Below are 17,796 nucleotides of genomic sequence, written 5' to 3'. Positions count from 1 at the left end.
CCGAACTCGAGACTCGAAAGATGAACTAATCATTTTTGTTCTTTCCAGTACAGAATCAGCGTAATGCGCAATCAGGTCAACACAAAATGAACGAATCACTCTCTGAGACAACTCGGTAGTCCCGAGTCATAGGGTGCGTTCCATTCGACCGTAAGTGGACTGCGAAGTGGACTTCAGAGGGTATTCCGCCATCTTAAGTGAGATTCCAATCCAAAGGGAGCGAACATGTTCAGTCCGAAGGGTACTGTGAACGGCGCAGGGAAGAAGGGAACATCGATACATCACTTCACAGGAAGTAGAGAGTGAAAATCACCCAAATGTCTTTGCGCGTCGCATGCATCAGCTGTCTGAACTAATTAATGATGGAGCAGAGCCGTTGGTTGGAATAGTTTTTAAACAGCTCTGCGATTAAGGAGTTTACATGCATTTGAATATTCAGTTATTATACAAACTAGAGTATTTATGAATGGTTATGGCAATAACTGTTACATTTATATATTATATTTTATGAATATGTAAACAAATTAAAAGTGTTGAGAAGCACCTGAGGGCTGTCATGTTTTATATTTTACTTTATTTACCTCAGGAATGTTTACTGTGCAGCTGCACTTGGGAAAGAAAGCGCGAGATGAGACCGCTACAAACACCATTAAGAATAGCCTACAAACATAGTTAACCAAATCAAAGTATTTTCATATTGAATGACAGGTGCAGCTTCAAATCTGTTCATAGTCAATACAGGTTATAAGTAAACTAATAAAACTAATGGACAATGTTTTGATTATATGTTTTAGCCTATAGCCTACTGTGTGTTTTGTAAATGTATATGCTTATTATATGGTTTTCAATTTGAAAGTAAAGTAAATTACAATATTAATTTATGTCATAATCTGCACCCGATCGTTGCCTTTCTTTGATGACGTTGCAGGGCGTTCCAAATGAGCGATTATTGTCAGCGAAGTCCACTTCAACTGATATACCGTGCTCAGGGAGTAGGGAGCAGTGAACAGTGTGTAGGGACCCTGTCGATTGGAATGCACCCATATTAAAGATTCGTTCAAAATTAACGAATCGTTCATGAACGACACATCACTACTGCGCAGTGATCACGCAAAGGTAAGGCAGCACTGCAGCAGTGATCACTATAAACTTGTAGTGATTTAAGCTGCATTAAATCACTACACTGAAGTTGCAAAACACCTCAATAGAATCTATTTAATGACAAGCAACCCCGTTTCCAGTTATACTGTGAATTCCCAGTCAATATCAGTCATTGCAGTGATAGCTTTAACGGAGTTTAACTACTTGGAACAATATATATATATATATACACACATATATATACACATATATATATACATATATATACATATATATACATATATATATATACATACATATATATATATATATATATATAATATACATATATATATATATGTATATGTGTGTGTGTATATATATGTGTGTGTGTGTGTGTGTGTGTGTGTGTGTGTGTGTGTGTGTGTGTGTGTGTGTGTGTGTGTGTGTGTGTGTGTGTGTGTGTGTGTGTGTGTGTGTGTGTGTGTGTGTGTGTGTGTGTGTGTGTGTGTGTGTGTGTGTGTGTGTGTGTGTGTGCTTTTTTTAATTTAATCCATTAATGTGCTATAGTCACCTTTTAGCATGTATAGATCACATGTTTTAGTCATCAGAAAATAATTATGAGAGGTTAATTAACTATTACATATAGCCTGCCCTACATTTCTAACATGTAAATGATTGAAGCCAATACTTCCCTTTCCCCAGCTGTTTAGCTGTAGTACAGTCCCAGCTAATAGACTTTTGTTATAAGAACGTTAGGGTTAGGGTCAGGGAGCTTGTTACATTTATTTTCCATTATTTGTTCACTTGTAGCTTGTTGTTGTTTAAATTTACTTCTTTAAGGTTTACAGAATGTTAACAGAATGCTGCTGGATGATCCATGCACTTTTTATGTAGTTGTTATTATTCTTAATATTAATGTTGTTAATATTAAAAGTTCTTCCAATTAAAGATATGGTAAAATAATTTAAAGGGAGTCTTTCTTTGTCAGAGGCCTTTTTATTCTTAATTTTAATATTCTTAAATTTTTACACTAGACACATATATCGGTTCAAAATAACGGTTATCGGTCTACTTGATCTGTAATTATAGGTATCGGCATCGGTCCTGCAAAAAACCGCATATTGGTCGACCCCTACTGCGATGCACTGTTTATTCTGACACCTTTCTATCAGAAACAGCATTAACTTCTTGAGCAATTTGAGCTACAGTAGCTCGCCTGTTTGATCGGACCACAAGGGCCAGCCTTCGCTCCCCACATGCATCAATGAGCCTTGACCGCCCATGACCCTGTCGCCGGTTCAACATTGTTCCTTCCTTAGGACCACTATTAATAGATACTGACCACTGCAGACCAGGAACAACCCAAAGAGATGCACTTTGGGAGGTGCTCTGACCCAGTCTTCAAGCCATCACAAATTGGCCCTTGTCAAACTCGCTCAAATTCTTACGCTTGCCCATTTTTCCTGCTTCTAACACATCAACTTTGAGGACAAAATGTTCACTTGCTGCCTAATATATCCCACCCACTAACAGGTGCCGTGCTGAAGAGATAATCAGTGTTATTCACTTCACCTCATAATGTTATGCCTGATCGGTGTACACTCACCTAAATGATTATTAGGAACACCATACTAATACTGTGTTTGACCCCCTTTCGCCTTCAGAACTGCCTTAATTCTACGTGGCATTGATTCAACAAGGTGCTGAAAGCATTCTTTAGAAATGTTGGCCCATATTGATAGGATAGCATCTTGCAGTTGATGGAGATTTGTGGGATGCACATCCAGGGCACGAAGCTCCCGTTCCACCACATCCCAAAGATGCTCTATTGGGTTGAGATCTGGTGACTGTGGGGGCCATTCTAGTACAGTGAACTCATTGTCATGTTCAAGAAACCAATTTGAAATGATTCGAGCTTTGTGACATGGTGCATTATCCTGCTGGAAGTAGCCATCAGAGGATGGGTACATGGTGGTCATAAAGGGTAGCCTGGTCTTACCAGACTCTTGTACATTTAATTTGTACATAGAGTCAGTGGCCAGACTCTATGTACAAATTAAATGTACAAGAGTCTGGTAAGACCAGGCTACCCTTTATGACCACCATGACACTAAACACCATGACCACCATGACACCATGACACACCACTTTATGACCTCCATTGACAAGCGTTTACTTCCTTGAAGGCTGGTACTCAGTTGAAGTTTAAAACTATTGGATCTGCCAAGAGTCACTCTGGATCTGCCTAACCAATCGCTAACGTTTGGACGTATGTCACGCGCCGTTCGCCTTTGATTCTCACATTAACTGTGCACACCACCTCAGTGTAAGTGATAAAACCTTGTGCATTCAGATTGTGATTTATTCACGGTGGAGAGGAGAGTTTTGTGATCGGAACGCGCTGCTCTCGTGGTGCATATCTCGTGCAATCATAACATGATTGCTGTAAATAAAATGTCATATGCTTGGTATGATAAGAATAAATGCTACCGTAAATAACAGCCCAATTCAATTGTTTTAGAAGTCCCCAACAACAGTTTTGCATGCATGCAATGACAAAAAAGACTTTAGTTTTCTTATAATATGCATTTATTTTTACCTGTTTTGAAAGCGATTCTCAAATGATTCCTTTAGTGATTCACTTTTCAAAACCCCGCCTTTACGTGACGCTAATCTGCGCTGATTGGTCCGATGACCCAGTCAGTTGTGATTGGTATAGTCTGTGCAGATATTTTCGGAAACGGAACGCCCATCAAAGTCTTATAGTGACAGTAATTTGTTAATGTGTCAGGAGTTATGAATATGAAAACCGCGTCGGAACCGTTTGATTGTAATATGAGCCTCAGCTGATCTCATTCATAAAAAAACTCCTCTATTCTCCTCACGAAGACTCGCGACAAATCAACATCCCTCAGGGCTTTTAGTTCAAAAGTGTGCAGATGAGGAGACATATTGATAGATTCTCATATGTCTGTGTCAAATTTCTAAACAGAGGAGTATTTTTTATTCAATACTTCCTCAAAATGCGCAGATGTAGCCTAATCACGAGCGATGGAGTCTCTTATGTGTTGTTTTCATTCATCCTGGCAGCGGGAGGGCGCTCTGTGCACATGTAATCCATATATGGTACAGACAGACGAAGAAGAACCATGTGCCATAATAGAAGTCCATAATAAAAGCTTCCTGAGATTGCGAAACATGCAAATAGAGACATTTGACGATTAAACAAACACACAATCGCGACAATGTATGGTTTGTCTTCAAGCCACTTAGTCTTCAAATGCTCATCCTTGGGCAGATGAAAAAAGTGTGCTTTTGAGTCGCACTTCAGAACACAGCGTCTCGTTGCCATGATGTTTTCTAGTTTTCACTGGCGTCTTGGAGCACAATAAGTGGGCGTATCGTATTCAAATAACTTGACAAGTTGACGTCATCTAGTCAGAGAAAAAGCTTCGGTCTTCTAACGATTCTTAAAAATGACTCAGAGTCGACTCTTACTTTTGAAAGAAAATAACTATATAGTCATATTTCAAAACTTTGCAGGATGTTTTTGTTCACTTAGATCTATGTTACACACTACATGAAAGGTAAATTTCAAAATTCCATGATAGGTGCTCTTTAAAGAAATACAAGTCTAGAAATGCACCCAAATTACAGCGAACGCAACCGCACGGTGCTCTGCACCTAAATGCGTTGAAGCAACTGCCATGTGATTGGTTGATTAGATAATTGCATTAATGAGAAATTGAACAGGTGTTCCTAATAATCCTTTAGGTGAGTGTATATATTGTTAATAATTTGCTTTGCATTGTTTGCTTTATTTTCATTTATTATTATTATTATTATTATTCATATTCCTTTATATGATTACTTGTTTGTATTTCTGCGTGGTATTTGTTTTCCAGCTTTTCTTTGGTTTCATTTATGTTATGATAACGAAGGTCTTTTATTTTGACATCCGGTTGAGCAGAGGATGTGGATATATTGAGTGTTGTTCAAACAGTTCAGTATGGAACGAGGCCTAGATGCACAAGTCTTAGCATCGACGGTTCACGGTGCAAGGAGTTTTTAGCTTCTGGTTTAAATGGAGAACAAGGTACGGTCTTTGACTTCTGTTATCCGTGTGTTTTGATTCTGTTTCTTTGTGTAAAGATTGTTTGTTTGTAGTGTTGCAGTAGGTTTCGGTACGTTTTGAATCATTTCGTTTATTTGTTTGTTTTCATGTATGTTTGTTTCATGGTTTATTCATTTGCTGTTTTGTTTTTTGTACAAAGCTCTTACGGGTTGATTCCCTCGATGCATGATGGCGATGTTTATGGTGTCCAACGATGATCGCAATAAAGTGTGGGAATCACCAGTCCAAGACTCAATCCAATTATTAAGCCAGGTAGCTACAGTAAGAGCTTGCCATCGTCGATCCACTGTGTTGCTTCAAGGAACGCCATGGCTGAAGGAGGAGCTTTGATGTCGGAGCGCTCGTCGGGGACAGTGTGATTGCGTTCTTAATGGATCAAGTTTCAAGCAACGTTTCAGCGGATGGCTCAATGAATCTACGGGGAGCGATTGGACCGATTTAATGAACTGGCAAAGGAACTGTTACAAGTTGTTTGGTGGATCGCAGTGAGTACCAAAGACAAAGAAATTGATTCTGAAGAGACTCTTTTCTCGTTTTTCCCTGATTTAAAGGGCTTTGAACATTGCTGCAATTAATTTGCCTATGTATGGACTAACGTGTATTGAAACGTTCAGTTTCACATTTAAGGGTTAATGTTTTAGCACATGTGGTAAAGGTGAATCTGCTGAACATATGTTATCAATCAACTTGAATGTTAAATGAGAAAAATGTCGTTTTAATGTAATTTTAGTGAAATTTAAATGCAAGAGAAAATGTCAAAGTCAGATGCAGGTGCAAAGGAGGCCGATAGGCAACTTGATGGTCAGGTAGAAACTCAAAGTGAGAGTGCACGCCGTTCAAAGCGCACGCATGTTCCTACTGAAAAAATGTTAGCTTATCAGCAAGAAGAGCTACAAAAGAAAGAGAAAAGGGTTGAATCTCTATATAATCACTGGAAAATAGAAGCTCGCAGTGCACGTGAGCATCTTAAATCAGATGCCCTACAGACTCAGTTAGCTATTTTGGTCGACACTTTAGAGGAGGCCAAGAACAAAGTTTTAAATGCCTATGATGACTTTAGAGAGCATGTCTCACCTGCTATTGAAATGAGGAGAAAAATGGACGCATGTGAAGCGGTAACAGCTGATATTGTTAAAATTGTTTATGAGAGAATATCAGGTGTAGATGGAGATTTTAATGATGTAAGGGAGAGAAGCCGTCTTCGCACCTTATTAAACCATCAATATGCCCACTCAATTTTTGGTTCAACAAGTTCACGAGTCAGTCAGAAAACTAGTAATTATTCTAGTAATCCCTCTGTCATGTCAAGCTTAGAAGTCAAGCGAGTAGATGCTGCAGCAGAAGTAGCGGCCAAGCAAGCTGCGTATAATGTTCTGCTAGAAGAAACAAAGCAAAAGGAAAAGATAAACCAGTTAGAAGAACAGCACAAAAGAGTCATTGATGGTGAGTGGAAGGAGCTAGAGCGAATTCAAGCACAAAAAGATCTAAAAGCAGCTCAAGCTAAGTTAGAAATCTATAGTCAAGAATTTGAGAAAGAAAAGATTAATTCGCCCAAAGATTGTGGTGGCATGAACAGGTCAGAGTCTGATTTCCCTCAAGAAGGTATGGCAAAGCAAGAAACGTCTCAAAGGGTGGGTCATGAAACCAGGAGGGCGACAGTTCAAGCATCAGTGACTGACACATCGCTTCTTGTTCAAGCATTTCAAGACGGCATGGTTATGAGCAAATTGCCAGTACCAGAACCTCCTGTCTTCACGGGTGACCCCATTCATTTCATTGAGTTTAAACAATCCTTTACGGCCCTTATTGACAAGAGAACCATTTCTTCTGCTGATAAGATGTTTTATCTCAGGAAATATGTGAGTGGTCCTGCTAGAAACGCTTTAGAAGGAACTTTCTTCAGAACAGATGACGAAGCCTATCAAGATGCATGGTGCAGATTGAACAGTCGTTATGGCCAGCCATTTGTGGTTCAAAAGGCGTTCAGAGAAAGGCTTGCAAGCTGGCCTAGAATTCAGCCAAAGGATGCCATTGGTCTTCAGACTTTCTCTGACTTTCTAAATGCATGCCAGGGTGCCATGCCACATGTCAAAGGCCTTCAAATTTTAAATGACTACCAAGAAAATCAGAAACTTGTGTTGAAATTACCTGATTGGGCAATTAGCAGATGGAATCGTCAAGTCACACAATCTCTTTCTGAAAACCATGAGTATCCCTCTTTTAAAAAATTTGCTGCATTTGTGTCAACTGAAGCAGAGGTTGCTTGTAATCCAGTTACCTCCTTTCACACTCTCCGTGCCGCAGAACCTGTAAATGAGAAGGCAAGTCTGAAAGAGACCAACAGAAACAGAGTAAGAGTTTTCAGTACTCAAACGAACGTAGAGAGTCAAAAAGTTACCAAACCAGGGAATAAGATTCTGTGTGTGCTTTGTCAGAAAGATAACCATCAACTTGACAACTGTTTCAGTTTTCTCAGCAGACCATTGGAGGAGCGACGGAAATGTGTCCAGGAAAAGAGGCTTTGCTATGGATGTCTCAAGTCTGGCCACAGTGCTAAGGAATGTCGCTGCCGTCTCACTTGTAATGTGTGTAAGAGGAGACATCCAACTAGTTTGCATGATGAGAACTTTGCAATGGCAATTAAGACATCACTTCCTGCTGTTCAGTCTCAAAGTGAATCTAATGATGTGATGAATGCAGTGGCCTTAAGTGTAACTGGAGAAGAGCGAAGTACGTATACTTCAATGATTGTACCTGTCTGGGTGTCCACAAGGCAGAAACCAAGCTGTGAGAAACTGGTGTATGCGCTTTTGGATTCACAGAGTGATACCACATTTATTGATAAAGAAGTGTGTGATGCTTTACAGGCAACAACGTTTCCAGTGCAACTGAAGCTCACCACCATGCTTGGAAAGGATACCGTTCTGCAAAGTGACAGAGTGTCAGGACTCCGAGTCAGAGCATATAAGTCCGGTAACTATATTGACTTGCCACCTACGTACACCAAGGACTGCATACCAGTTAATCGTAACCACATTCCTACTTGTGATGATGCTAAAAGGTGGAATCATCTTACAGTCATTGCGGACAAGATGCCACCGTTGCAAGACTGTGATGTTGCTCTTTTAATAGGCTACAATTGTTCAAGGTCGATGACTCCCCGAGAAGTAATAACAGGAGGAGATGATGATCCCTATGCCATTCGGACAGACTTGGGATGGAGCATAGTAGGTTGTTCTTCGCCACATTCCAATCTGCCTGGAATCAGTGGGCTGTGTCATCGCACTACGGTTAAGGAGCTCCCTTCTATCACTCCAGGTGATGTGATTCGTGTCCTCGAGAGTGAGTTTAAAGACACTGAAGAAGAGAGTGCAAAGGTGTCTCAGGATGACATTCTTTCTCTCGAGAAATTGAAGGAAGGGATATGGAAGAATGTCCATGGCCATTATCAAATGCCACTTCCGTTTAAGGTGAGACCCAATTTGCCAAGCAACAAACAATGCGCTATGGTTAGACTCAATCATCTCAAAAGAAAGATGCTAAAGGATGAGTTGTATAAGGAACGTTACAGTGAGTTCATGAATGAGATCTTTCAGAGAGGAGATGCTGAGGAAGTGCACAGTAGTGGCAAGGAAGGAGAAACCTGGTACTTACCTCATCATGGTGTCTTCCATCCAAAGAAGGTTGACAGAGCCAACAAAGTCAAGTCTAATCACATCAGTACTGTATCCGGGCAACAAAAGGCGAAACTTTGCATAATTAAATGTCTGCAATCTAGTTCCTACAAGGATGAGCTGAAAGAGATAACGGGTGGGAGAAGCGTCTCATCTCGCAGCACCTTGTACCCTCTTGACCCTTTCATGGATGAAGATGGTGTGTTAAGGGTGGGAGGTAGGCTTTGCCGTTCAACCTTTCCAGACTCTGTGAAACATCCAATAATAATTCCTAAGAATCATCATGTCACAGAAATGATTGTTGCTCACTTTCATAACAAAGTTGCACATCAGGGGAAAGGATTCACTATAAATGAGATTCGATCTAATGGCTTTTGGATCCCAGGGATTAACAGAATTGTAGCATCTTGCATCAGGAGTTGCATTGTTTGCAGGAAACACAGGCGACCTGTTGAAGAACAGAGAATGGCTGATTTCCCCTCAGAGAGAGTGGTTCCATCATCTCCGTTTACATATACTGGCATGGACTGCTTTGGCCCATTTCTTATCAAGCAGGGCAGAAGTGTTCATAAGAGATACGGTCTTCTCCTTACTTGTTTTAGTTCTCGTGCTATACACATCGAAATGCTTACTGACATGACCACAGATTCATTTATCAATGCTCTGCGTTGTTTTATTGCCATAAGAGGTACTGTGCAACAGATAAGGTCTGATCAAGGCAGCAACTTCGTTGGCGCAAAAAATGAGTTGAAGGATGCACTTAAGGAGATGGACGTGGAAAGAGTGACAACCTTCCTACTGGAGAAGCAGTGTGACTTCCTTATGAATGCACCACGTGCAAGTCATGTTGGTGGTGTGTGGGAACGTCAAGTTAGAACCATAAGATCTGTGCTGAATGCGACTCTTGCACTTCACCCAGGAAGGCTAAATGACTCCTCTTTACGAGCTTTCTTGTATGAAGCAATGGCCATTGTGAATAGTAGACCGCTCACCGTGGATTGCTTGACTGATCCTCAGAGTCTAGCACCAATTACTCCGAATCATCTACTCACGTTAAAAACGACTGCTGCTTTGCCTCCACCAGGAAACTTTATCCGGGAGGATGTGTTTGCACGGAAAAGATGGAGACATGTGCAGTACTTGGCGGAACAATTTTGGAGTCGTTGGAGGAAAGAGTATCTTGCGAGTATAACCGCCCGACAGAAGTGGAATGTGACTAGGAGAAACCTTCAAGTCAATGACGTTGTCATTATCAAGGAAGAGGAAGTGCCTAGAAACGAATGGAGGCTTGGCAGGATAAAGGACGTTGTTGTTAGCAGTGACGGGCTTGTGAGAAGGGCCAAGATTCTTCTAGGTGACTCAAAGCTTAACGCAAAGGGCAAGCATATTAGTAAACCGTCCATAATCGAAAGACCAGTGCAAAAACTTGTTTTATTAATGGAGGGACATTAGGATCTTTCAAGGGTTTATCATTGAGACATTGTAAGATCAATGATTATTTTAATATTTCTAAACTCATGTTTCGGAATTTTAATGTTTTTTTTGGGGTCATAAAGGTCAAAAGAAAAAAAAAAAACGAAAGTAAAAGAAAAGAAAAAAAAAAAGGGACAAAGGGAAATTATTCGTGCTTGTACATTTGGTGTGATGTTTGCACTCATAATTTGGTGGGAGTGTTAATAATTTGCTTTGCATTGTTTGCTTTATTTTCATTTATTATTATTATTATTATTATTCATATTCCTTTATATGATTACTTGTTTGTATTTCTGCGTGGTATTTGTTTTCCAGCTTTTCTTTGGTTTCATTTATGTTATGATAACGAAGGTCTTTTATTTTGACATCCGGTTGAGCAGAGGATGTGGATATATTGAGTGTTGTTCAAACAGTTCAGTATGGAACGAGGCCTAGATGCACAAGTCTTAGCATCGACGGTTCACGGTGCAAGGAGTTTTTAGCTTCTGGTTTAAATGGAGAACAAGGTACGGTCTTTGACTTCTGTTATCCGTGTGTTTTGATTCTGTTTCTTTGTGTAAAGATTGTTTGTTTGTAGTGTTGCAGTAGGTTTCGGTACGTTTTGAATCATTTCGTTTATTTGTTTGTTTTCATGTATGTTTGTTTCATGGTTTATTCATTTGCTGTTTTGTTTTTTGTACAAAGCTCTTACGGGTTGATTCCCTCGATGCATGATGGCGATGTTTATGGTGTCCAACGATGATCGCAATAAAGTGTGGGAATCACCAGTCCAAGACTCAATCCAATTATTAAGCCAGGTAGCTACATATATCAGTTATTGCACAGTAAGGCTATTGGTATACCTTGCAAGGATCTAACAAACAAACCTACTCTAATTTGACAGCATTCAAGGACATTTTTTAAGAAAAACTTAAATCATTGATATTACTGTTTATGAGGTGGTTATTATGATTAATGAGTGTTTGTGCTTTGACTGCTTATATAAATGAGCCTCTGCATATAGTGTATTCAGGGTTTTAACCAGTAAAGCATTGTGGGACATCAATAAAAATGAAAGACTCTGATAGATGCTATTAGCATTGTCACAGTGCGCCACGATTTGTTTCATGTTCATGTTTCATGTTCTTATTTTGTCATGTTCACTGTCATGTTTCCTGGTTGTCATGTGATGCCCATGCCCTCATGTGATCTTGTATCATGTTGTCATTGGTTCATTGTCTTGATTGTTCACAGGTATCCATTGTCTTACTCATTAGTCCTTGTGTATTTAACCCCATCGAGTCGGCGGTCCCACCGGCGTGATCGGCTCTCTTTTTTTCTTCTCACTGCCCAAGAGACTCAAATAACTCTGTCGTTTTTTATCATTCAGGCAAGTGTTATACATCATTATAATCTGTTAAGTTTCTTTTTTTTGTGTACAGTCACAATAAAAACAAAATGTTTTGCTTTTTGCAAAATAAAGAAAACAAACATGATGCGCTATCTGCAGCCTCTCTGTCAAAGACGTTCATTCAGATATTCTTCTGATCACCCCCGGCAGGGTCGCCCGGGCGAGGGTGTCTGTTGATTAAAATCTGTGTTAGGTCCTCTGCTATTCTCAATATATATGCTGCCACTTGGTAATATTATAAGAAAACATGGAATTAATTTCCACTGTTATGCTGATGACACTCAATTATATATTTCATCACGACCAGATGAAAATGCTAAATTATCTAAACTGACAGCGTGTGTTGATGATATTAAATACTGGATGACGTGTAATTTTCTGCTATTAAATTCAGATAAAACGGAGGTATTACTTATTGGTCCAAAAAACTGCCCACAAAACCTCTCACAATACAACTTTAACTTGGAAGGATGTCCTGTCACTTTATCCACTACAGTAAAAGACCTGGGTGTTATATTAGACTGCAACTTGTCTTTCGAAAATCATATTTCATATGTTACAAGAACGGCATTTTTCCACCTTAGAGACATTGCTAAGCTACGTAACATGCTATCTATTTCTGATGCAGAAAAGTTAGTTCATGCATTCATGACCTCGAGACTAGATTACTGTAATGCTTTATTAGCTGGTTGTCCTGCATCCTCAATAAACAAGCTACAGTTAGTCCAAAACGCAGCTGCTAGAGTTCTTACTAGGTCAAGAAAATATGATCATATAACACCAATTTTATCATCTCTACACTGGTTACCTATTAAGTTCCGTATCAATTACAAAGTATTGCTACAGACCTATAAAGCCCTAAATGGTTTAGCTCCAGTGTATTTAACGGATCTTCTATCGCCCTACAATCCATCGCGCTCTTTAAGATCACTAAACTCGAGGCTTCTGGTCATTCCTAGGATATCTAAGTCCACTAAAGGAGGGAGGGCATTCTCACATTTAGCTCCTAAACTCTGGAATAGTCTTCCTGATATTGTTCGAGGTTCAGACTCGCTGTCCCAGTTTAAAACTAGATTAAAGACGCATCTCTTTAGCCAAGCATTCACATTATAATTACCTTCTATACTACAGTTAAATCGGATCAAAAGCATTAATATTCTGAACATCAGCTATGCTAATTATTTCCCATCTGCTTTTCTGTTGTTATCTCGGGACACTAACTTTTTCTAACATTTTTCTTTAACATTCTCTTTCTAACATTTTTCAATGTACATTTATGAAATGCACTTTCTGTAAAGCTGCTTTGAAACAATGTGTATTGTGAAAAGCGCTATACAAATAAATTTGAATTGAATTGAATTGAATAAAGACCCGAAACATCTGTTGACCCCGGGATCATCACTGATGACGTGTCCAAGTAGCACCAGGCGGTGTATGGTAGAACTAACGTGTTTATTGTAAAAATCCTAGTGTCACATCAATAAAGCTTTTATTTGTAAATGTCAAGTCAACTTTATTTATATAGTGCTTTTAACAATGCAGATTGTTTCAAAGCAGCTTCACAGTGTTAAACAGGAAAATAATGCAACAGAATTGTATTCAGCTGTATAACCGTTCTGGAGAAAATGGTGATGTCATCAGTTCATTTCAATTATCATACAGTGACAATGTGGGCTTAGATCAGTAATTAGATCAGTAATTTAGTTTATATGGTTAATTTAGTTTAATGATTAGATTAGAAAAAATTTGTATCCCCAACTGAGCAAGCCAAGCCAGAGGCGACAGTGGCAAGGAAACCAAAACCCCATCAGGTGACCTAATGGAGAAAAATAAACCTTGGGAGAAACCAGGCTCAGTCGGGGTGCCGGTTCTCCTCTGGCCAATTAACAAACAGCGTATGATTATTACTCTGACAACTTTACAGGTCAGAGGTCATAATAGATCGGAATATTCGAAAGATCGGAGGCAACACGCCGGAGACGGGTTTATTGAGGATGATGTGTCGATTAAATAATTATTAAATACGAATAATCGAAATATCGGGAGTTATCACGGCGGAGACGGGTTTATTGAGGATGCCGTATTGATGAAACAATTATTAAAGTGCAATATTCGAAAGCTCGGAGGCAACACGCCGGAGACAGGTTTTATTGAGGATGACATATCGATTTAACAATTATTAAATAGGAATATTCTAACAAATGTCTGCTCAGATGCTATAAATATAGTACCAGTCAAACGTATTTTGCTTCATATTGATGTTTAAATATTATAGCCTAATGGTATTTTAATTTAATATCAAAGTTTGTCAGAAATGATTCTGGAGTTTTGTTTTGTTGAAAGTGATTTTTTGTTTTGTAGAAAGTTAATTGCTTTCTTTAAAGTGAATTTCGTTTTGTATAAATTGTATCTTAATTTTAATTATTCATTATTAAATTTTTTTAGCATGAGACTACTTTTAAAAACATAAAAAATAGTAAAAAAAATTTTTGAAAAAATGCTTGTCTTAGTCATTTTTGTCTTGTTTCTAGTCTAAATATTTAAAAATTCTTAAATCAATATGCATTTACTAGATAAGTACAATTTTCAACTAAATAAGAAGAGCATTTGTTTGCTCTCTCAGTCAGGTATGAAGCTCATTAATTATGCAGCTCATTATGCAGCTCATTATTTATAAGCCACTGAAAAAAGCACAAATGTAAGAGCATGTCAAAATTTTTAAAGGACCCCAAAACAGTTCAGACTCCTAGGGGTTAAGCCCTAATGTTTGCCATGTCTCCTGGTCGAGTATTGAATGTTTCCTGTAAACCGCTGTTGGTGAGTTCTTTGGTTAGTCAAGTCTGTTCAAGTCAAGTCTGTTCAAGTCAAGTCCTTGTTTGTGTTTTGTAAATAAACTGCACTTGGGTTCTGCAACTCGCCTTTTGTCTATTCATCCTATTCAGAGTATTGCCTTTCAATGATCTTCATTTTGGGCTTTCCTTCAAATACTGATATATTCTTTTAATTGAGATTAATTCAATTAATTAATCATTGATTTGGTGACATGTTTAATCAATTAAAACTCCTAATTATATTACAATTATTTAATCTTTATAAAAACATTTTATCAAATGATATAACAACAATAAAGACAATGGGAAAGAGAGAGAGAGAGAGCATGAGAGAGAGCATGAGAGAGCGCGAGAGAATGACACAAAAAGAAAAGAGTACAGAAAAGTAAAGAAAAACTGTAAAGTTTGAGGATGGGCTGAAAAAAACATGGAGGAAGACAGGACAGTCACTCACTTTGCAGGCTGGGCAGGTTGGCGTCCTCTGGTTTGGTCTTGAGCAGATGAGGCAGACGTGTGTACCTGTAGCCAAAGCCACAACCCTGTAGACAGGAGGAATAAAATATGAGACCACGTGCAGACTGCAAAGTTGTGGGAGTGACAACAGCATTCAAATGTTTTATATGCATTTTTTAAGCTCTAAAACAGTGTATACATTTGTTGAAGAATGCGACTGTCACTTATGTAAGTAATCAAGATGCATTAAATAGCCCATGACTACATTAACCCATGTTTAGCGGGTTAATGATAAAAAGTGTGTACAAAACAGGTTTAAGAACTCAGAAGATAAGTGGCCTAAGTGACCCGTTTTAGACTCTGTGTGTGGCCTAAAAGAGTTAAGGGAAAGACAGTCTTTTCTGAACAATGATCTGTAATAAATTAAAATGACAACAACAGACCAATACTCCAATAAACTCTTAAAATTATCAAGAACAGACCCATAATCATAAATTTGCGGATGAATAAACCCAATAATGCTTTCTTTAAGAGATACAAAACATTGCACTCATTTTTTTAGCACTGAGAGCAGACTAAATGTTAAATGCACATATTCTGAGCTGGAATCAAATGGGGGGGGGGGGGGGGGGGCGGATCAAGTAAGAATAAAAAGAAAGGAGTGAGTGGAATATGGGGAGGGGGGTAAGGATTGTGTGAGGCAGTAAAAGAAATGCAGCGTACCCTCCAAAGACGAACCAGGATCCAGTTGGTTTGAGCCCATGGTCTCTGTTCATATGGAGCCAGTAAGTTCCTCATCATAGCCATCCGCCTGAGAGATATTACAGATATTACAATAAATAATTGTGATGGCCCACAATGCAGCCACACATCAGTGAGCGGTAATGTCACACACACACACACACACACACACACACACACACACACACACACACACACTTTGAATATCTTAGTATTTAGTTTCCCCCACGTAATTTCTGTATTCATAGCACATTTATTTGGTAATAAGACTCAGACACTTTATTCCTCATTTACATATTTATTTTGAGTGGCAGTACATCATTGGCTGGTTTTAGTGCACACATTCTAGTTTATGTTGTATGGTACACTGATATTAATATTGATTTCTTTGAGTTTAAGTTACCGTTGGGGTGCTGTGGATGGTCGGAATGGTTGACTGATGATCAGCGACTTCCAATTTGCAGTGCGCGCGTGTAAAGGGCCGGCAGGCTGCACGGACTGCTGTTTTTGGTTCCGCCTGCTGCTACCAATCAGCAGATTGACTGTGGGGGGAATATAATGTTTGGATCTGGGGTTTTTGATGCTAATTTCTTGTCTGCTTACTTTGTTTCTTTGTTGACTTAAGATATGTATGTTTTGTTGTTCTAATTAGTGAACTGGCCTGGTTATTATTGATTTCTGATTGTATTTTGAAGTTTGTGTTTTTGTCTTCCCCCTTGTGTGTTAATGTGGACTAGTCCATTTGTATAAATGTGTCCCTGATGTGTCATTAGGAGGTCAGTTCAGGTTGGTTTTCACATGTCTTAAGTTATCTGAGTTTTGTTTTGTTCTGTTGACCTTAGTTATAGGCCTAAACATTTGATTTGTTTATTTGGACTTTAGTTTCCTTTGTTGAATCTTTTGTGTAGAAATAATTTTTAAATAATTTTTTGGGAAACTATTTTTCATTGCCTTCCTTACCTTGACTGTCGGTCCCTCACAAGTGGTGGCAGCGGTGGGATCCGCCAGTAGGAGGCATAGTTTCCCAGAAATAGAAGTTTTTTTTCTCCTCTCCCTTTCTTTCCTTGGAGGTTGGCACTCTATGTATGATGAATCGTGGAGGAAGAAAAGCAGGCCTGAAATCTGCTCCAGTAGAGCCACCTGAGGAAGTGTCCCAGGAGCTGGGGGAGGATGGAGAGGCACAAGAAGTGGGGGAGATGGAGTCTGAAAGCAGAGAGCCCACAATAGCAGACCTGACTGGCCTGTTTCGAGCACATATGGCAAAGGTGGATGCCCAAGAAACTCACCGGACTCAAGAGTATGCCCAGCAAGAGCGTCGCTTTAAATCTCTGCAACATCAGTTTAATCTGCTGCAATTGGAGGTGCAGGCTCGCACAAGTCCAACCTTTAATCCATTGCTGACTGATGGGGACCCCTTGGAAGGTCCGGACGGTGAGGAAGCAGTCTCTGGCCGCCCGTTGTCTCAGTCCACTGTTGGTCGGAAGGATTTGTCAGAAACCCGTGATGCAGGTCAGTGTCAGTTTAAAGAGCCCAGACTTGAGAAATTGGCTGATTCTGATGATATTGAACACTTTCTAATTACTTTTGAGAGGATTGCAGCCGTTTGCCGGTGGCCAAAGGAGGATTGGGCCTTCCATTTGATTCCACTCTTGACAGGGAAGGGCAGAGCTGCGTATGTCCATATGGATAGTGCTGAGGCGCTCGACTATGAGGAGGTGAAATCGGCAATCTTAAGAAAATATGACATAAATCAGGAAACCTACAGACAACAGTTCCGTTTTCTGACGGTTGAACATCTGGAGACTCCTAAAGAACTATATGTGCGGTTAAAAGAACTCTATGGGAAGTGGGTCCAGCCACGGGGTAAAACAGTGGAGGAGGTTGGTGAAATCATAATTCTTGAACAATTTCTGAGAATGCTTTCTCCTGAGCTCCAGGTGTGGATCCGGGAACATGATCCTAAAACTGCTGCACAAGCTGCAACGCTGGCCGACGTGTTCGTAGCCGCACGCCGGA

General features: G+C 39.5%; 1 protein-coding gene across 1 annotated transcript in view; it reads right to left on the bottom strand.

The window, feature by feature from the left end:
- Positions 1-15,848, bottom strand: part of rnf123 (ring finger protein 123) — a 220,354-nt gene extending 204,506 nt beyond the window's left edge. Inside the window, exons 1-2 of the mRNA XM_079807156.1 lie at positions 15,763-15,848; positions 15,041-15,125 (exon numbers count right to left, since the gene is read on the bottom strand). Of these exons, the coding sequence (XP_079663282.1) occupies positions 15,041-15,125; positions 15,763-15,846 (169 nt within the window). The 5' untranslated portion in view covers positions 15,847-15,848. The remainder of the gene's footprint in view (positions 1-15,040; positions 15,126-15,762) is intronic.
- Between the last annotated feature and the right edge of the window lie 1,948 nt (positions 15,849-17,796).

The sequence above is a fragment of the Gobio gobio genome, assembly GCF_949357685.1.
Source record: "Gobio gobio genome assembly, chromosome: 24".
Taxonomy (NCBI): Eukaryota; Metazoa; Chordata; class Actinopteri; order Cypriniformes; family Gobionidae; genus Gobio; species Gobio gobio.
Note: the sequence above shows the minus strand (reverse complement) of the source record. Positions and strands in the feature narration are given on the sequence as shown.